We start from the raw sequence: 22983 nt of genomic DNA on the forward strand, positions 1-22983 counted from the left end.
AAGTGAAAGTGAACCGTTTGAAATGGGCGAAAGATGTTTAAACATGAAAAAGCCAACTGGTGTTTCTGCACTGCAGATCAAAGGCAAATGTTGAATGAGAAAAAAGTGTTTATGGGTGCAAAGTGTTAACACAGGACTGGACTGTGAAGGATATAGTATCCATTCCTGCGTGAATGTATCAATGAACTTGTTAGGGAGTAAAAGGCTGCTGCTTTCCATCCCTGATTTTCCTGCATCCTTTCCGTGTTTACCGAGCTTAGCTTATCTGTACATTGTTTGTTATCTTTGTATCTTGCGTGTGTGTATGAAATTCTTCCTTGTAACCTGGACGAACACTATATTATCAGATCAGTATGAAAGAGAGTGAAAGAGTTCTGGAGTCAAGAAGACTGCGCATGTCTGTGTGTGTGGAAGCAACGGATCTGGACACGTCCAAGAGGAATGCGAGTGACGGAGAGTGTGCATGTCTCTGCAGATTTCAGCCATTTTCTGTTATCTGTTAGCTCACATACTGTGACCACCAATGATGAATGGAAAGTTGTTTATGCCAGGTCCCAGGTAAATAGGTCAAGTGTAAATATATACTGTACGCTAAAAAGCATATTATAAAGCAAGCCTAAAACATGGGGTCACTACTTCACATAGACGATGTTAGAGCGTAGATGATTTAATCACTTCTTCGACTGCATCATAGGAAACTAATGAAATTAGTGGTAAGCATGGATCGCAGTGTGACTCTGATTAGGATGAAACTGAACTCCAAAGCAAACTTTTACCATCCTCTCTGTCTCTTTGCCACACCTTGAAATGTACGTATACTGGGATATTTCCATTGACTTCTGATCCAATCATCTCCATATTTGTTAATTAAACTTTGTGGATAAGCCTTAGAGGTTAACATTGTACCTTACGGACTAAAACATTTAATGATTTGTAACCTATGAACTCTTTTCAAAAGCTTGACATGAGTGGTTTTAATTCTTCATTACGCCTCAGCATTCCCAAATGTCAGTATTTTTGGGATGTTATACTTACTTACCCATATCTAACGGTCTTCCTAGTTTAATACTTAAAGCTCTGTAGAATGACCGTTGATTTTTGTATCAATTGTCAATTTTAACTTTTAAAATACGCATCTTAACACAGGCAGAGGAATTAATTTGCACAATTTGGTAAAAAATCTCGTTTTGGCTTATGAGGACTGTAATTATCAAATACTGCAATGCTATTAACAAAGCTCAGATGGATCAAATTGTGCCAAATGATTTGTGCCTAAAATGATATTTGCATATAGAGCATCTCTAATGAGCCTCAGACACACAATAACAAACACCTGGAAAATGCTGTTTAGTCAGCACCATCCTTTCCATTACTTTGTAAAGCTGAGCAGTGCTAAATTAGCTGTCTGCTGTTTAACAGGCTGTTTGACTGAATTAGCGCACCCTGTAATTGAGAAACGAATGGAGGAATAGCACCTCCCGCTGTGCAAAACACTGGCTTGAATCCCAGCCCACATAGCTCTGAGCTTAACGTTCCAATAAACATAATAGTCCACAACAACAAACAGCAGACAAACATTACATGCACCGACATAGAGCAGAGCACACGTCCTCTGTTGCTAAATCAAATTCTCTATAATTGAAAAACCGGAACCGGCTAGATCCTCTTAGCAGTGATCCTCTGCTCCGTGACAGAAAGGAGGATCCCATTTTAAACTAGCTTAGTCTCTGTGTCATGGAGACATATAAGCCCATCTTGGTTTTTGTATTTTTTATTACAGAGGAGATTTATCGACACTATAACAGTACACAGAAGGAGACTCTGAGGTAGGGGTTTACACATGGTTTGTAAACTATGAATGTTTAAGTAAAATCAGTGACCAAAAACCATAATTTTCTTTCTTTTGTTTTGAATAAAGTTTTGAAAATAATTTCAAAGTGTTTTGGAGACACGCATTCATTCATCATCCAAAATTATGAAATCACAAACTATTTTGAGATACAAAACCTAGTTTCAAGAATCTGTCTGTATTTCTGTGTGTATGTGTGTGTCTCAGCACTGCACACACAGCGCACACACACACACACACAGCAGAGTGATGCCGTGAGAGATAACCTGAAGATAAACACTACCCGAGTTCACGTGACCTAAGCTTAAAAGAAAGCTGTATGTCACAAAAATGTTGTAAACGTTCACACCCCTACTCTGAGGTGGTCCAGCTGTCATTCTGGCAACTCCTTAAAGACAAGTCCATGTCAAGTTATTAGGCCTCATATGACATGGCATTTTTAAGTTGTGTTAACTCACTTTATTGCAGAGGCCGAAAAATGAAATATATTATGTGTAGTCATGCTAACTCTAACCATTCAAAACCTAACGCTCAAATAATTTTACATTTCATATTGTTTTTATGGTGTCAAGATTCAGATAGTTTAAATCTCACAGTTGGTTTCAAGTCATGTGTCAACTCTTTATTTATGAGACTTAAGACTGCCTCAAGTCCAAGTGAGGTCTACAGATGTGTTTCCAAGTCCCAAAGGCCATGTCCTGTCGTCATGTCCTGGCTGTTTCATGAATTACAATGAAAAACGAGTGTCTTGTGATACTGGTTTTGTCTGGGCTTGCCAAAACTTTCCTTGTCTAGTGCGGTTCTTTCCAACTTCATACTCTTCAGCTGTGTAACATATGTCTCATTGAGTGGCAGCTCTGAATAAGTGGGCACATTAAAACCTGCTCAATCCATTACCATAGAACATTTAAAAAAAACATTGGTTTACTAAAAGAACATTTCTAAAATAAAAATCACTTCTCATATCACCTTTTCATTGTACCAAACACTGAACTATCTGTTGTCATGACAACAAGTCTTGGCAACAAATATTAAAGGACATTTAATCCTTTTCAATCTGAAATTCATTCAAGGGCAAAAAGGGTAAATCATGAATAAAAAAGTAAATCATGAACATTGGAATTGAGTCAGCACCATAATGTTTTTTAAAGTAATTTGTGTCAAGAGGAAGCTCTAGTCACAAATGATCTCTGCGCTCAAATTCACTGAATTTACCCCTCTAGTCGTCTTAATTTCTCTTTCCACTTGTACACAGCTGGTTGCTACTAGCGCCCAGAGGAAAAGCTCACACACACAAACACACATCACTTAAGTTGTGAACTAATTGCGGGGGTTTATTTTGCACTGTGTGCTTCCACATGTTTTCCAAATCTGCCTGTGTAATGTATCTACAAATGCATGGAACATTTCGCTCTAACCCCCAAACCAACAGAAAACAGACGCTCAATAAAACTTCAATTAAAACACAAATTCCAACCTGAGGTAAATTGTTGAAGAGCTGTTCTGTACGGCATTTGGTGGCTGATTTCAGACCGTTCACACTTCCCGTTTAGATGGGACTGTATAACAGTTGTTTATTAAGATATTTTGCTATCTGCAGGTGTGTTTTGGAGCATATAATATGCATGGCTCCATTTGTAAGGTCAAGCAGAGGGTCAGAGAGGGATACAGACAACAGCTGTTGTTTCAAAAGGTGAGGTATATTTTTACCACTAAGTCTGCAGGCCTTAGGGCTTTCTATTCTATCAAATGATTTCCAATCTATTCCATGCACGTAGCTTAAAAGTCAAATAAAATTCTAATGTTAGTACATCCTCATTTCACCTTTTCTTTCTTGAATTCTCTATCGGCTCACAATCTCCCCATCAATTCTTAACACCACGTTTCCATCCCCTGTCATCTACCTGCAAAAAGAGGCATCTCACTGTGTTGATTCCATCCACCTCCAGGCCCTCTTGCAGTCGGTTAATGGGACCCAAGCCCTGTGGGGCCTACAGCTGCATAGACTAGATCAGGGGTTTTCAAAGTGTGAGAGAGTGAGCCCCCCCTCAGAGAACACATTTCAGCGGAAACCTCCCCCCCTCAAAAAATAAATAAAATCTAAATCCCTGTGTGTTTTGAAAGATCTTTTAATTATTTTACAAATTTAAACATATTTTTTAAAAATTCTAAAAAAATGTGTGTGTTTTTTAACAATTGTTTTAATACATTTTAACATCTTAATCCAGTGGTTTAATCCTGCTTTCTTTAAGCATGGATAGTAGTGACTGAGTGTGCAGCGGAGTGAGAAAGATAGGCAGACAGACTTTCCCAAATTATTGACTAGTTAAATGTCATTCACACACCCAGTGTTTTTTCGCTAGTGCCTCCAATGTCCTGCTGGAGGATAATATTAGCCAGTGGAGAACCAGACCCTCCTAGGGGGGTCCGGTGGTATGCCCCCCCCGGTAGATTTTTTTTGCACCTTTTTATAGTGAAATGCATGAATCTGGTAGCCTGGCATTCCCAGACCTGCCACTAGGCGCTGGCAAATTAAATTTGCTGCGTGTGTTGGTCTGGACACGCTCCGTTGAAGCTTTATCAAGAAAACCAGAAATCTGGCTATGGTTTCAATTGGTTCTATCTAATATGGGTGCGCCAGAGCCCCTTATATGGTACTCTGGGGAGGACGTAACCGGATGACGACAGTGACGTGCATGTAACGTCGAAGCCGTGATAGTAAACATCAAAGATGGCTGCGGATATGTTGTGTGAGTTTGAGACTGCTTTGGCCTCGACCCTTAACGATTTGGAAGACGGCACTCAAATCTTTCATTAGCAAGTAAGTGGAATGTTCTGTTTTGCCGACCGACAACAGCAAACGTTTAATTTAACAGTTTAACAGCTGTTCGCTAAACGAAAGGGGCTTACGTCACCTTGTGCATCGCTCTGATTGGTTGTAGTGCTATCCAACTGTGTGCAGTGGCATTTGAAATGCACGAGTAGGAGCCACCCCTTGAGTTGGAAATTACTATTGATCGTGGCCAGACCCTCTATCGTTCAAGATATCAGGGTCTGGATTTCCAGGCTATGAATCTGGTGCACTTTGAGAGAAAAATTAAGAGGCTAAATATGAGGAATTTTGTGTGAACAAATAATTTGGAGACACTGGGTCTGATGAATTAGAAGCTATTGAAGAAGGACACGTGGATTTTCCATAAAAATATTAATTTAAAATAAAATAAATTATGCAGGGTCCTCTGGGTTGGGCTTGGTGCTCTTTTTCTTTAACGAGACCTATTTCTCTGTAATATAATGAATGCATTTAAATGCAGTGAGAGGAACGAAGCAGAAGAACTCTTGTCCAGCTATGCCGTGAACGTAATATAAAAAAAAATAACTGGGGTTATGGCCTCCCCTGCCATAACCCCAGTTTGAAAACCACTGGACTAGATGATAGTCCCTTGCATTTTTGTGGGTGCACAGGAGTGAATTTGTGTCCCGGTCTGGCACAACAGAGATAGGGAGAATGTAGCCTGGGAGCGACTGTATCTCATTGTGAACAAAAACATAAAGCAACAGGAATGACTGACTCTTGAAGGAATAGTTCAACTTTTTTAGGAACATATTCATACAAGATTGATACCAAAGCTAAAAATGAAGCTAGATACAGGTTAGCCAAGCATGGCATATTGGCTGGAAACATGAGGAACAGCTAGCCTGACTGTTAAAAAGTAAAAGAAAAAAAATTTGCCCAATATGAGGCAACAGGATGAATATAGTATGAATGATTCATGTGAGAAGTGTGCCGAGAACCAGCACGCTGTGCAGGCAGGTGGTAACGTGCCACCGAAACTGTTAAGAAGACAGACTAGGAACTAATATAGCATGTGGTAAATCATCTGAGGGACAAAACAGGAATAGCGGTGAACATTTTGCATAACAACTTATTATTTTGGGTGTGGCTGTGCTAAAGTTCTGTGCTTATATTAAACAGTAACATAACGGTAAACAACATTGAAAACTCATTGTTCTTCTGTTTGGATTGAAGAGATTTAAGATATTTAATTGCTCGAGGAGCTGGCTGTGCGAAGTGTTGCTGTGATGACAGAGGGGATTCAAAAAAGTGGTTGTTGCAGATACTATTTAATCTGCTAACAAATGATAGTGGCTTGAAGAGAACATTATGTATCTACATTCTGTACACACACACACACACTGCCGACTGAGTTTATTTTATTTATTTTTTGTTTTGGCTTACAATTCCCATTGCAAACTCAAAAGTCCATCTAGGCCACTGAAAATATGTTATCTATTGAATGTATATTTGCATTAACATGGAGTATTGTTGCAGCTGATATTCAAAGTTCACAGTTTGTATATATTGCCTCAACATCTTAGCTGCATTTGCTTCCTCATAAAACATTTGCATGGGGGATTTGTTGAATATAATATGTCCGTGTTTGTAAGCTGGAAGTCCTCTTCTTACTTTCCTTTCTGGATGCGATGCTAGGTTTCTTGCCATATAATCACCACAAACTGTGAATCAACGGAATAGAATGACATTGTCAGCAGGAATGAGAATCCTGTTTGTGCATGTGTGGAAGATAAAGATAAAAATGGGGGCTTGCTCATCAAAACCACACACGAGTGGTTAAAAAAACTTCTAGCTGATGCTGTGTAGACACATATGTTATTATATTAAGTTGATAGGCTTACATTGAATATATTGATACGGTAGACTTACAGACTTATCACATACCAGATTAATTTTAGGCCATCACCATGCTAAGTTAATTGGCAACATTTATTACAGCTGATTTAAAGTGTTTTGGAACAGGGCAGCAAAGTTATCCAACCTGTGCACATCCAGCAAATGGACAAAGTATGAGTAACAACAACAGCAGTGTGTGTCTGCATTTCAACAAGCCTACACCCTCAGGGCTGAGAAATAGCCTCCAAAGAGAATTCAGAGTTTTTGTGTTATGACAGGAGGGAAAAGCAAAATGGAATTGAGACACACATAGATGGTGAAATGTGCAGCAAAAATCACAGGCTGTCAAGCTGTGTTTGCTGTGTTCTGTACACCTGGAGGATGTTCTCTTGGTCCATCATGCCTCTCCACCTCCTCCCTTCTTCACAAATACATCTCTTTTCTGTTTTCCCTCCTCAAGTAGGAGACAAATAGAACTTGTCTTGACCGGCTGATAATGGTGCCTGTCTTTGGAATATAAACTGTGTCAATCAAAGAGTCATCTGCCGGTAAGAATTCTTTGTGTGTGTGTGTGTTATTGTCAAAAGGCAGAGTCTCATTAGCGGCATATCTGACTCGCAACTGGACAGTGAACCATGTAATGGAGGTCACAGTGGAGGCCCACCGAGGCATATACCATATTACAGGCACAGCTGTAAATTGTCAAGCTTTATGGCTCAGTCTTAAAACGCCTGTTATTGTGAGCGAGAGACAGACTAAGAGGGGAGAGAGAGAGTGTGTATCCTCGTATAAGAGAACACAGAGACTGTAATGTGGGAACTGTGAAGACAGCGCTGGACTTTTGACCTCCAAGATGCCGTATTTACTCAGTGCTGGGATGATGGGGCGATAAAGAGGTGCTGCTGCATTTCCTCTGAGCGTCTATGGACACAAAGGAGTAAAAGAGAATCATTTCGACCCACGAGTCAAGAGTCACTTAACCTTTTGCTAACATTGAGGGTAGAATGTGGGCTGATATTACAAAGATCAGTCTGAATTTATACCATACTACTGTGTTAACCCCTCTGAGTAGAATATGACCATTTACCAATCTTCTAGGTTTGTGAAACACAGTCACCCAATAAACAGTGGAGAAGCACAGATACTGGGTGCATTAAGCAGCACAACACCCAACAGCTGACTAAAGCTGGATTCATTCACACAATTTCTTTATTCGACCATGTTCAAGCGATATCCTGATAAAGAGAGTGCTTCTCGGTTTCATGTCTAGTTTGGCACATGCATGCCTTTGTCTGCAGTGTGTCATGGGAAGGCAGAGGAGGAGGAGAAGGAGAAGAGTGGGGCGCAGAAGGAGGAAGTTTGTGTTTGTGCAGAGGGCGACACAGCAGCAACATTCCTGCGACAGCCGACTGAGATCCTACTGACTTCAATAACCTCCATTGCACACACACAGATACGAGGCAAACACCCTGTGAACTGTGCAGGCTTGGTGTCAGTTGAAAATTTAAGCAGGTGACAGATGACAACTCTTTGAAATGTCCCCCCCCAAAAAAAAAATGTAATACAGATTGCACAAAGTTGACCTAGAATGACAAGCTCACGTTCTTGTCAAAGTTGTACTTTAACAACACTACCAATTTTGTCCAAAGGGGCCGCTACAATCAACAAAAACTGAAAGTTCCTTGTAGCCACTTAAAGCGTATCACTCAAATTGTTTTCTGACAAAATGGATTCTGATCTGTTCATGCATTATTTGTTCTAATTTCTCTAGTTTTATTGCATATTATGGTTTCATTATATCCACACTATGGAGTTATGACTTATATATGAGCTGGACGGCTTTCAAATATTTTTGTAAAGATCTGGGAACGACAAGGGTATGTAAGAGAAACAGTTTACTTACAATTGCATATATGTATGCATGTGAAGATGGCTATACTTATTACATGCACACTGTGTGTGCTGTTTGTTAAGAAGCTGTTTTCAGAGAGTCATGGCAATGATCCTTCTATACTTCCACAGCTATTTCTCCTAAACCACTCACTGGCTCTGGCTTGTAATCAGAGTTATTATCTATGGATTAAAGGTGGATTAGCCTGCACCTGTCCCTCCCTGTTATTGGAACGCTTCTGATGTGTTGAGATGCACTGCATCATCTGTCCCATCTCCATGATTCACCAGGCTTGAGGGCGAAAGAGGTTAGATGTGTACACAGGACGCCAGAGCTGAGACTATGATCAGAAAGTGATCCTTGGATGATGTGGAGACTTCTGGAGGTTTCACTTTGCCGCTTGATTGCTTTATTAACTGCCCTTGCCTTCTCTCTCATGTGCTTCCTGTTAAATGATTCTTGAGATAAATTCATTATAATTTCACTGCTCATTCTGTAATACAGATCCGACAAACTAGATGGGAAATTCATATTGTGTATTACATTTGTTAATTTCTTCACCTTTGTTAACTTTGTTTCTCCCAGACCTTGGCCTGATTGTGTATAAGTCTAAAAACGAAGCTGCCTGTGTTACTATACAATACAGGAGCTTATTGTCCCCTTTGGGAAATGTGTCTTGGAATCTAAAGCTGCACAGACAGTTGCAATAAAAAAATATATATATAATAATAATAATTATTGTCTATTAGTGATTCCTTGTTGTACTTAAACACAACCTTAATCTCATCTCAGGCAAAAAGAGCAAAAACAGAGCAAAGAGCTTATCTGTTCTAAAAATAAATCATATTGTGTTGGCTGTGAAGTGAAGGTCTAAATGTGGCCCAATTTAACTCATAATCCCTTTTTCAACTGTCATGTTTATAAGTGAAGTAGATTAACATTTTGCATCACAGATTATTGTTACAGACTTGTTTCCAGCCCTTTTCCTGTTAATGTGATTTAGGAATCGGAAACTGAGTCATTCTTATTGTCTGCAGTGTATGGCCACGTTTCCCATCTATCAGCCTATTCTCTCTCCTCACTTCCCATCAGCGCGCACACACACACACACACACACACACACACACACACACACACAGAAAATATGGTTACATCCTAAACAGCCTGACGAAAACTAAGCGTGACGCGGGAGAACAGATCAAAAGTGTTTCTTGGTAATGACCCATTGAAGATATGATGATGTGTAATAATTGTCAGTGGTAATGCATTATTGAGTTGTTATTGAGTAGTTCAAACACTTTTCTTGCAAGCCGCTGGCAGTAACTCTTTCTCTACGGCTGTGATATTTCACAGTTTCCCACCGTTGATACTTAGCTTGTGTTACTGCGTGCTGTGTTGTGTATGAACGACACCTCCTGTCCTTTGATTATGAAGCTGGAGCAAGGAGACAGTTTGCTATGGAAAACATCCAATACAAGGCAAAACATAGGAGTCAAAACCTTAACTTTGAAACACTTCCACATTTCAGAAACCTAATTTCCTCACCACACTTCTCAAAACTTCTCTATAGAAAGTTATTTACAAGGTAAAGCTGTTTACACAAAGGCTCTGCCAACGCATACAACTAGAGAGTATTTGATGATGTCCGTTCAGAAAAGTGATTGTATTCCATTCAATGGACAACTCAGGACAAAGACTGTTGATTGCACCAAGAGTTTCAAAACACGCCAGCATAACAAGTCAGATCAGACAATACCGCTCTCTCTTGCTCTGCCAGACTAGCTTGCCATTCTCTCTTTGAGATAAGCCGTCATTTTGCATGTAAATGTCTCCAACCCCCGGCCAAAAGAAGGGGGAAACAGATCCAGAGTGATGTGAGTGTGAACCAAACTGATATAAAGATTTTCCATTCAGAGATAATGACGCACACGCGTGCACACACACTGAGAAAACAATAACACATGAGCTCATGCCATTGCCACCTGATCTGTTCCAGTGACAGTGTATACATCAAGAGGGGCAACAGTAACTTCCTCAAGATAAAGCTGCTCGGCTGTGGTGTGAACAAAGAACTGTTCACTCGAGTAAGCACTTCTACAGTTTTTTAGTTAGAGAAACACACACATACACATTGAGGTTGAGCAATATGCATAAAATCTTATATCACTGTTTGTGTAATTCAATATTGCAATACTTATGCACATAGTGGTTCAGTACATTTCTCAAAGTTGGAGATAACACGAGTGAATTAATGTTTTTCGCAAATTCACTAAAGTACTTCATACTGATTCAAAAATCTTGTACCGATTGCTAATACCATGAAGCAGTCTGAGCCAGATTTTCATCATTCAGTGCATTAAAACGCCCTATAGTAACCAGGCTACCATCCGCTTTTTGGAGTAACCAGATGTAATAATCAGTGTCATATGAAAAATAAATTAGTTTCACATTATCCTGGAAGGGGATTGAGAATCCTGATTTCCCCAGAAGAAGGCACATGTGTCACCAGTGTTCTCATTATATTTGAATATGTGCATTACATAAATATATTTTTTTTGCCACTTCAGGGCAGCATACACATAAAGCTGTGAACACTAAAATAACATTATCACTTTATGAAGTTGGGGGGCGTGTTTGCCAACATGTTGCCTATTCGCACACCCAGCAGAATTGTAGCAACATTGAGATTGATTTGGAGCCCTGTTTCAGTCCAGCGAGAAAATGTAGCTCTCTTCTTTGAGCTGTTTTAAGACAATTCTCTTAACTGCCAGATGCTCCACTGAAATCACTAACTTGTCAATAGCTGCCTGCGGCTTCGGGACAAAGACAGATTAGAGTGGTGAGAGTGAACAAGAACAGTAAAGTTGCAAGCTGTAAAACCAAAACAATGAAAGATCCTTTTAAAGTTCTGTAGAGCTGATGGGAACTACATAGCAGAGTGCAGTTCCCTTTCACATACAAGTAGTCATGTGATTCACTGTTAATATAAATATATTGGTTACAGCTAGATTAATGAGATGAGATCTAATGAATTCTGGCAATGAACCCACATTATAGTCTCCAGACTGCATTGATGTAAAATGACACACAGCTACCGGTTTAGAGTGGTACAAAGCACAACCACAACTTCTTTTAACTATTTCATTACTACAGCTGCACAAATCAAAGTGTGTATTGCACTGTAGAATACATCTGGAAACAACCTCTCCTCACCCTATCTGTATGTCACTGCGTTCATGTGAAGTGTGTAAAAAAGTTTTTGGTGAGGTGGAGCTTGCACTTAGCCACAAAGATCAAGGCAGAGTGTGTTTGCCTATGTGTCTCTTTGTACATAGGCTCAAACGAGTGTGTGCGTGCTCTTTTAAGAATTGAAATGATACAGAGGGGGGACTTCAAAGCACCTCTTTCATCAGCTGGAGAAGCAAAGTGAAGACGGAACCTACATACTGTTTCGTCTCGTTCCCATGACTTTGTGAGGCTTGTCCACCTCTGGGAGACTAACTACATTTATTCATAATGCAAGAAAGTTTAAATTTCAGCAAAAGTGAGAGAAATTGAGCCTGATGTTTTACTGTCTAAGCTATTTGTCTTAAAAAGGTTTCAATGCAAGATAACAACAGATATGCAACAGCATTCTATTTAATATCATGGATGGCAAGTTATAGAAGTTGACTTTGAAATAAATCAATAAGCTGAAGATTTCAAAGATACGTCTTTTCTTTCTATTCAAGTTACTTGAGCTAAGCCTTGGGGGCAGACTTATCACTATAACCTTGCAGTTCAAAGACTGCCTCCAGCAGAAAGTACTGAGAGGCAAACAAACAGCAAAATGAAGAAACAGAGAGCTTGAGGACATAGGCTAATAAAGAAATAAGTATTTATGCAGAGCAGCAAATTAACTAACGGACTTGAAGTAGGTTTGAAGTAGGTCGTTTTTTAGAAGGTTGCGAAGAACAAAGATATTTGCAGGCAAAGTGCCTGAACGTAGGGGAAACTCGGCAAGTTTGACACTGCGCTGCGAGCTGTCAAGTGTTGGTGCTGCAATTTGAAAGTTGCATCACCTTGTGAATAGTGACGGCAAACAGTCATCTCACTCTTGTTTTAATGGAAACACGCACACAAGTGCAAAAACCACATCTGCACTAGTAAAGTGTCGGCATAAGTTCCACAAATAATAGTGTTAAAGTAGATCTCATGGGATAAACGCAGTGTTGGGAATAACGTTGTTTAAAATAATGGCGTTAGGTAATGCCGTTATTTTTTCAGTAACAGGGTAATCTAACTAATTACTGTTTCCGTCGTTACAACGCCGTTATCGTTACTGAACGTTAAATGTGGTGCGTTACTATGAATTGAGTGAATACATTGTGTAATCCGAACGCACCCCTGGCTCCATACACAAACTGCTAGTGAGGAGATCGGGTGGGTTTTGTTTTTATAGGTTACAGTGTTTGTTATTTCTTATTGTGTTTTAAGATGTGTTTTATTCAGTGTGGATGACGTCAGTCAGCCGGAGCGCCTGTTCTTTCTCTCTCTGTTGTGTGAGCGTGCAAGTTGCCGTAGTATCATTCCACGGTTGAAACGCGCTTTCCCTGAGTTTGTTTGCATCGCCCTTGTGAGTTAAGTGCATGGAGTTTCCCAGTCGCTGTAATAAGCTATAATTTATGCAAGTTATTAAACGGACGCGATTCGCGGGTCGCAACAGCTGTTTATCGTGTCATCACGAGCGGAGTATTGCTATTATATATTGTTCTTTTCCCAAGATCTGTATGCTGCTGTGCATGTTAAAGAAGAAATAATCATAGGATAAATCCTTACTCATTGTCTCATGCTTCATAGTCTGACGTTTTTGGCCGACACCTCTGAAGTGAATCCAGTGAGTAGGCTACTCTACTACAAAGGTGGAGATATAAGCACTACCCTACTTCAAATTCATTGAGGTCAAAGAATGTTTACTTTTGTTGAGAACAAAATACTTGAAGTGCAGGATAAACCACTTGCTGTCTGTTGATGTGCAAAAGCCTACATATTGAAGGTTATGTAGCCTACAAGTAGCCTACCTGTCTGTTATACTCATTTCAACTGACTTGTAAAAACTGCTCAGAACAATCCAAATTCTTTGACATATACGTATATAGCAACTTTTTTTTACAGTAGGCTAACACGAATAGTTACTTTGCCTGTTAAATAGTTACTTCTATTATAAAGTAATTCAGTTACTTACTCAGTTACTTTTTGGAACAAGTAGTGAGTAACGTAACTATAACTAATTGCTTGTTTAAAGTAACGTTCCCAACACTGGATAAATGTAACAGCAATTTCTTTTAACAGGGTAACTATCTCTACTTTTGTTGCTTGCACAGCATGTAGCCTACGTGGGCATAACAGATAAATAATACAACACAATTTCTGGCACAACAATGCATTTGCTTATTGGAATCAAAAACACAGACCTTATCAAAATGATTACTCACTTCTGAGGTCTATTATCTTCAGCTACAATATGTTGTAGAAGTTATTAGACATGAGTCCTCTGGTGTATACAAGGCTAAAGCTACTGCTTGGTGAACTTTTTTTTAGCAGTGGTAGTAGTTTTTTATTACCCTTGCTTGTAGACGGTCTGGTGCGGCTGCGGGACCGGCTCCGCTGACGCTGCAGTCGTGACTTGCCCAGGAATCTGTAGTAGTACGAGGGTCTCCCAGATGCCTTCCTAGTGACCCCAGCCATGGTTCCAAGTTTCAACTCCACAGCCCACCACCACCACAACAAGATATCTCCTCAGCACGAGAAAACAAATCCTCTTCAGTCTGGTATCAAGTGAAGATAAACTCCAGGGAGAAAGTTTTCATGGAGTGCAACTCTTGTTTATCGCAAGCTTTCACTGAAGAGCCCTCTTGCAGACACTCACTGCTACTTAAGTCCTTGTGGATTTTGTCGTGATCAAATCCAGTCCATTGTATTTAACCGTTTCCCATTGGAGAAGGAGAAGATTGAACCATCACACATCCACCACGTCTGCTCACTGCTTGTGTCCTGTCTCACAAGCTCAGACTTCTGCTCCACCTTTGAACACTCCCCCCTCAGTTTCCCACAGCGAGATCACACAGGCGTGATGTCCGGAACACTGTGAGTGTGTGTATCCTGACTGACAGGAAAAGCTGTTCCCATTCCCTGCTTCCCAGAGTGCACTACAGGAATTTTATAGACAAGTCACAAAGCCCAGTCCCTCTGTTTGATAAAGCAGCAAGAGAGTCTCTTGTAACAGAATTTAACACGTCCAAAAACTACTATCTTCAACTCATGTCACTCTGTGTGAGTGGGTGAGTTTGTGTGTGTAACAGGCACACACACACATAGAGACAGATAATGCTGTGCTCTTCAGAACAACAGGAGGAAAAGTTTGGGCTGTATTGAAAACAGGCATAGATAAGAGCCTCAGTGGAATGGAGTTAACAAGACAGCTATCAGTTCACAGCGTGTTTACTTCGCTCCATCAACCAAACTGATCTGTTACAGACTCACAGATAAGACAGCATCTGGTGCAGTAAACAACTCTGATTCAGAATAACAAAAGTAAACAAACCCCTAATGTTAATGACTCCTGATCCAGTCAGAGTGTAAGTCACGCTCCTGGTTTTACAGCCTAGCCCGCTTTAATTTGCCTCCATAGGCAAGAAAGGCATGGCAGGGGAGGAGTGACAGCCTATCAGAAGCAGATGTAAATAGGCTGTTAAGAATGGCAAAGAGCCAATCACGGTGTGCTCCCAAGGAAAGGGTCAGGCAGATGGACCATAGTCCACAGCCAGACATAATGGCACAAGTGCACAATTTGCAAGGATTCACATAATCGTGCACATTAGGGCCGAGTGATGTCAGCATTTTCACAGTGTGATTGTGAACCAGCCACAATGGTTGAAAACAGCGGAAGTGAGATAAATTCAAAATATACCAGCACAAGATAAGGCAAAATAGGAACAGAAGTAAGCATACTGCAATTGACTAGGGATTTTTGTACAGAAATAAAACTTTTTAATGGCCCCCTGCGAAAAGCTTTTAGTAGCTCTTTGGGGTTCCCCATTTCATTTGTTCTTCATTGCCATAAATTGATTGATTTATATTTATTTTGTCCATGGATGTCTTCCAACAAAACTCATTTCAACATTCTCACATGTACAATCCATAAAACCATGACGAAAAGGAGGCAGGGTGAAGAATATCTTATATTTCCTGCCCCCTCTCTTATATTTCCTGCCCCCTAAAGTCTATAATGAAATTATTTCTCAACGATATGATGATGACATGTAAATAAACTAAACTTGAACTAAAGAAGTCAATGCAGACAGCATAAAAATGTGCATTGTCAACCACTTTGTGATCAACATGATTTGCTAAAGTCGCAAAATAAATAAGTCTATCAGTTGCTTGTACGTGTAAAGTATTCCTCTCCTGCTCTTTCTACATTACCCCTCCTATGGCTGCTCAATTGTTCATTGTGACACCACTTGTTGATAGTGGGAGCAGTGGGGACCATAACGCTACACGAAATGTGGAGTTTTTGTCATTACACCTCAGCTCATAAACTCACAACCACAGAATGCAGTGTCTGTGTGTCTCCCACATAAGCTCAAACTGTTCCCCTGGTCCCACAGAGGGTATTTAGCTGGACCATTAGAAGGTATCCATCACTCCAGAGCGGGCCAGGTAGCACAGGGAATGTAAAGGCCTGCAGGCTTAACACTGGTGCCTAAGGGCTCATGAAACGCCCCCGAAGACACTGTTAATATGTTCTCTCACTCTCATGGAGAAACCAGTGAAACCAGTGGGTTAAGGTTGTAAGACCTAGCATGTAATGTTAACAAATACAACAAATTAGGCCCACAACTGAGCCCCTTATTGTAACAGTGAGTCTAATTGATTCGTGTGAGGCCTGACTACTGTTTTTAAATCATAAAAGCAGAGTGATTTGTCTTGCCTGCATAATAGTCACTGAGGGAATAGCCACCTTCAATGAGTTATTGCTAAGATTGAGGGTCATGCAGAGTCCGTGTGCTGGTGATTGCCTCCTCTGGGTCGACCACAAAGACACCAGTGAACAGTAAAGGGTCAAGAAAAAAGTAAAAGTAAAACGATCAAAAGTAGAACAAACTATGTATTGTAATTGGTCCTATGTTGATGTTGACCATAATGTTTAAAATGTATAAATGCTTAAGTCAGAGATCAGGGCAAACATAAGACATATTTTTATCTAACTAGTTAAATGGGAAAAGGTAACACATTTTCTTTGCTGCCAAAGCCTGATATAGATTATTCCTCTTTGTCTCTATTGACCTTTATTGATGTCTACTGTTGCACTGGAACACCTCTAACAGCTCCTTTATTACCATGAGCATGGCCATTGTACTGTAGTTTATTTGGAGTAATTCCCAAAACACCCTTTCCAGCAGCCATTTATCGACGACAAATGTGTATTAATCCACCGCTGTAAATAGTCTTTTGTTTCAGGTTAAACCTTTGCTTAAAACTAAAGTGCCCAAATGTTTTAGGACTTGTGTAAAATACCTACACATCTGTGGTTGAAGAGTGTCGCAGACAGTACTGAATCCGACTTACAAATTAGTCTTATCCTTATCCATTTTGTCTCATATGTTGGTGTGTATGCTTACTTCAATGCTACTTTGATATTTGAAAGGGGTGTAATAAACTTAATACTAGAGAGAAAATAGTGGTTTGAAGGTTTCGTTAAACACTTTGATGACAGTTCTTTAAAAGTAGACATTTTCCACCAGGAATACAAAGTCTTGCAGACAGGGCCGCTAATGACTTGAATTTAAGGATATCAAGATGAATGCATTTAGTTTTTTTGATGTGATAAGCACAAGCTATTAGAGTGTGCTAAGTGAGAACAGAATACTCAAACATGAGCTAAACATTGAGTGTTGTGTTTGGAATTAAATATATGCAGTATTACTTCCTGTTCCTCTGTTAAAAACACCCAGAACTCAACAGCAAAGGCTATGTGTGAAGGTTAACTGCAGCACACATTGGGCTAAATTATCCAATGTTTCTCAGACGTAGTTATATATTTTAGAAAGTGGACAGAGTAGTATGTATGCTGCTGTCAGGGAGATGGAATATATGACTAGAACAACTTGTCCCATCAAAAGTCACAGGTGAAAAGTCAAAATGTCTTACCTATAGACGAGAGCAATGGAGAGAAGAGTCGGATCCACATGGCGGAAAATGAGAAGAGAAGAAATGAAAAGTGCAAGTTAGACCAACTGTTGGAGACAAAAAATTAATTGTGTTCCTTTCAAATTTTATTCATTTCTCATTCTCAGAAGCACGAGTCCAACCGTGACTAAGGAACAAAGGAACTTGAAACAGTCCAATGTGCACAGCTTTAGCAATGCATAATAAACCTAAACCAACAATAGATCTTTATGGATGGTAGTTTAGAACAATGACATTTTCCATCTACTGTATTTTTGCACATTTTGAGGAAGTTTTAAAGGGTTTTAACTGAAGGGAAATGACATAAGCGCCTATTACAGTACATACAGTATGTCTATTAAATCATCTCACACACAAAATAAAACAAGACAAAAAGAGGAAGCCCTGCAAGAACTATATTATATTTCTGTAAATGAAAATGTCCCAGGACTAAAAAAAGACACAGAACTTTTTAAGCTCTCAAACTTTGCTTTGAAATGGCGGTGAGGTAGGCAGCTGAGGAGAAAATGGAACCTATTCCACTTTCAAAGCAAACAAAAAAGACAAAGAGGTATCGATTCTTAACACAGCTCATTCTTTTGCCTCTACGTGGATAGTGTGTCCCGCATAGAAAGCGGCACATTCTGACTATTACACCTGAGATATAGCCAGCCATTTTAGAGCAAATACACCTCAGAGTGAGTCACCGGGAATAGACTGCTCTGAAATATACAACAGAGCGGGCCAGCATCTGATAAGAAATCATAAGATTCCAAGGATAGACAGTCTGGGCAAAACTTGAAATGACTAAACATATTAGTATGGATTCCGAGTAGTGCATGAGCCAAAATTGATGGCTACTGCTGCCTGAATTTCCTCGGGCAGATAATAGTTTTGCTTGTCCAAAAGACAACTTGACTTTATTAGGAATAATAAAGTCACCACTACTTTGGTGCAAACATCAAACAGCTCTTGTAGATGTCAGACGGAGAGAAGAGTGACCAGCTGCCTTTCTCAAATTTAAACTTTTCGGTTTATCATAGAACAATTCTGGCGCACCAAAAACGGCAGCGTCCAGGATGATCACAGAGTCAAATCAAACCTTTCTTTCGACAGGTTTTCAACAAAAATGAACATCATATCCTTGATAAAGGTACCTGAAGTGTACTTACAAACTGGCAATTGAGTGTATGTGGTACATGGGGGTACACTGGGCGAAAAGAGACAAGATCAATTTAATATCAAGTAAGACAAAGAAATGCAGCATATCCTCATTCATGACAAGCTGGAACTGGAGATGGTTTGCAAATGTTGCATAAAATGTAAGTATTTATAGATCATTAAAATATTTGCTAATCTTTTTTTTTGTTGGTCGACTGATTCAGTTTATGTATACATGCACATGTTTGTGCAAGACATTCATAATCTACCTGAGTTATTATCTTAAGATATAGGAACATATTTTGAACATGCGGAAGAGACATCTGAAGTTACATGTAATCTCTCCTGTGTATTGAGCCATCTGGCAGAACAAAGCTGTATCAATACTGACCCCTTCTGGAGAACATGGTAATGTACAACCGAAACTGTGCTGCGGTTGATGGCTCTAGCAGATGCAGACACATTAAATGCACATGCTCATGTGGGGATGTAAGACTCCCTTTAAAACCAAATGACTAGAACAACAGTACACTGCACAATAATATGCACTCACATTCAGTATTCTTCTTGTGTTTATAATAGCAACATAGCAAGTAAGAAAGTAAAAAACTTACTAACACTGAAACCAAGAAAACATACATGTTTGCCTTCTCCAAATAAAAATAAATAAATAAATTGCCAATAAATGGACACACGATAACATATCCTCATTCTGTCACATGGTCTACTCTAGTGTCTCACTGTTAAGAAGAAGGAAGGAGACCAAGATGGCACACTTCATCTTAAACTCAATTTTTTTCCTTCAAACCACTGAATGTCTGCAATGCTACGATGACATTTTTTTCAGTTGATTCGTAAGGTGTGAGATATTGATTTCTAAACATGTTCTTTGTGCAGTGTGTATTACTTTTTCAAACCGCCCAAACACCAATGTTGAGATGGCCATTCATTCCTGTCTGACGACATCCAAAGTTTGAGCGCACTGACAAATACTCGTGCTGCTATAGAGACAGTCTGGTGCCCTCTATCCATTCTGCCCTTTCTCATTCCTTTCATTCATGCCTCCCAATCCCTTCCTCGGCCCTAGAGTAAAGACTAGATTGCCGAAAAGTCCCGTCCCGAGCAGAACCTCATTATACAAGACTAGAGACAGACAGAGAACAGAGGAGGCTGTGTGACACTGTTGGCCTGGGACAAACAGATAGGCAAGATGGAGGAGGAGGAGGCGGAGGAGGAGAGGGGCTGGACTCTCTTTTTCTTTTTGTTGAGATGATTAAAAGACTAAAGAGCAAAATATGAGGAGTGAGAAGGGGAGGGAGAGATGAGAGAGGTCTTGCTAATCAAGCGACCACTTGAGACATAGAAAGACCTCTGGCAATGTTGTTTTACACTGAGTTATTATGAAATGTGCAACAAAGGCATCAACACAGTCTTACACACACTAACAGAGCTAACATTGGAGTTCATGAATTATGTCTGCTATTGTAAGCAACTCTTCTCCATCAAAGCTCAACCATCTCTCTCTAAAAATACTTATTCTTTCTAAAGATAAATGAAGCTTTATATTATTATTTGTAATCAGATTTTGGCATGTTATTTAATGTAAAAAGAAAAAGAAAATCCTTAACACAGTTAAGTTATGTGTAATCATGGCCTTCTCACTTCACAACCTCTGCTTCAGGTAAGCGCAACACGACCACTGATTAAACCACGTATATTTGCAATCAAGTCCAAGAAGCACAACAAAACATATTGCACAAGCATGACTGGTTCTGATTAATTGAAAAAGCTCAACTTCACAATATGAAACCAGCCTGGTAAACACCTCCAGGTAAATATCATTGTCAAGCGCATAGTTGCTATATTGTAATTTCATACCATGCTTGTTATCAGTCTGGCTGTGTACATTGCCAATTTAAGCTTAGCTAGTGGTCTCTCCTGGGGCTTTGTACCTCTTTGTCTTATCTCCCTCCGCCATGGGTGGCCTTCAGATCATATAGGCCCCCATAGAGCCCCAATTCATAATAGTGAAACTCACACCAGAGAGAATAATATGAGCTTGAGGTCTGCCAACACCATTTCTGTTTACAAAATATGTGCTCATATTATATAGCACTAAAAAAAAAAAAAAAAACACGCAGCCTGAAATTGTTGATCAGAGCTTATATTGAGAGAGAGAGAGAGAGAGAGAGAGAGAGAGAGAGAGAGAGAGAGTGTGTGTGTGTGTGTGTGCGCGCGCGCGTTCTTCAATTCACCACTCAATTTAGTTATAAATTCAGTGTAATTAAACTTTGTTGGAAAAAAACTCCCATTCAGTATTTGCATGGCACAGTGTTAATAGTGATAGAGATGTAACAACGTTAATATTACCCTCAAAACTAGATGAAAACATAACTAAGGTTGCAACTGACAATTATTGGGATTCTTAATTGGCCTGTCAATATTTTTATGATTAATGAATTGATCATTTTGGGATCACAATTCCCCAGAGGCTAGAGTAACATCTTCAAATGTATTCTTTTGTGTGATCAGCAGAATCCAAAGTCACATTTGAAAGCTGGAACCAAAGAAAGTTTGAAAAAAGATTGCTTGATAAATGACTTGATAAGCACGAGAGTTTAAGTGATGAATTACTCCAAGATTGACTTCTTATTTCGCCATTCATTCTACCTCTCTCTCACATCGACCCACACACCGAGTGTCACAGTACCCACCAACAAATACACACACACACACACACTGAGTCGGGCCATGTGCAATCCTTATCGAATAGACAATGTCAGGATTAGGATTTGTGAATAGCTGTTGTTGATGTTAAAGCGAATGCTTACACGAGGGAAATCTGTTCCAATCAATCCTCTATAGATCAAATGGATGAGCTTCCATGAGCTGGTGAACCGCACTGGGAGCAACAGAACAACACACAGGATCAGAGACTGCGTGGCTAGAAACACAACACAGCAGCTGCACGCAAAACTCCCATCAGCGTATACTCATCCCCACCTGAGATAGAGATAGATTGGGACTTTATTGATCCCATTGGGGGTCATGATGATTGTGTATGCATTTGTTCATTTGCAAACAGACAGACAGACAGACAGACACACACACACACACACACACACACACACACACACACACACACACACACACACACACACACACACACACACACACACACACACACACACACAATGTAAGCTCTCTCTCCACAGGTTTTGAATGTACATCTCCTTCTGGTAATCCCGTTCTTATTCAATCTAACATAGAAGCTCCCCTTTTAAATCCCAGGTCAAACTACACACGATGGGAGAGGAACGGGACAATAAAAGCAGGAATGAGCATTGGACTGCAGTGTGACGAGGCTTTTCAGAAATGTTTCTATACGCCAAGTCCCTTCGAACAGTCTGCTGTTACAAGACTGAGAACAAAAACAAAACAAAACTCACATCTGTTATGTCTCACAGTCCAGTCATTTGAATGGACTTCTGAACATGATGTACTAGAAAACATGGTCCCACTGTGAGCTCAGGGTTCCCTAGATTTGCTACTTTAAAATGACTACTTTATACACAGTTTAAAATACTGAAATTGTGTGCCCTTCATTAATCCAAATTCAAAGTTGCAAGGCATCTCTAATAGTCTTTGCTCTGACTCTGGCTGTTGAAATGAAAAAGAAAAAATTAGAGGACAGCGAGAAGCCAGGATGCCAGTTTTATAGGTAACGAAACGTGTCATTACAGAAGTGGAACAGTAGTGCTTCAATTATACTCCTCCTAGTTCATTCCTGAGCTTTTTATGGCTGCTCTTTATAACAGTGTATACGTGTGAGGAGGAATTTCTCGTTCTTTCTTTAAGCGTCTCACTTTCTCTTCACTGCTCACTCAAGCTCCTATTAACACTTTAACAGTATTCAGAACTCTACCGAAACAAAGCTGAACTAACCAGGTCTGTGTTGATGTTGACGTGGCATTGAAGGTGGAGTCAGTGATTCTGCAGAATGCTTCTTGTCAAAATCGCTTTTTATCAAAATCAGTGAATATCTCCTGACAATCCGCTACCTGTCTGTACTGTGTGAGCGCTGAAAAAAAATCTAGTGTTGTTAATACGCATCCTAGGCTCTGTAAACAAAGGGGGCCCAACGTAGTTAGCAACATGCCCGCTTACAGAGCCCAGGAT

General features: G+C 39.9%; 1 protein-coding gene across 7 annotated transcripts in view; it reads right to left on the reverse strand.

Annotated features, from left to right (window-relative positions):
- dab2ipb (DAB2 interacting protein b) overlaps window positions 1–22983 on the reverse strand; it is a 131107-nt gene that overhangs the window by 83405 nt on the left and 24719 nt on the right. For 5 of the 7 annotated variants that reach the window (XM_080046736.1, XM_080046735.1, XM_080046733.1 and 2 more), the window contains exon 1: window positions 14037–14443. The exons of the other annotated variants lie outside the window; for them this stretch is intronic. In XM_080046736.1, coding sequence (XP_079902862.1) covers window positions 14037–14160 — 124 coding nt within the window. In that variant the 5' untranslated portion in view covers window positions 14161–14443. Of the gene's footprint in view, window positions 1–14036; window positions 14444–22983 lie in introns of those variants that run through there. 7 annotated transcript variants of the gene reach the window in all.

This window comes from Ammodytes marinus (assembly GCF_949987685.1).
Source record: "Ammodytes marinus genome assembly, chromosome: 18".
In the NCBI taxonomy this organism is placed as follows: Eukaryota; Metazoa; Chordata; class Actinopteri; order Uranoscopiformes; family Ammodytidae; genus Ammodytes; species Ammodytes marinus.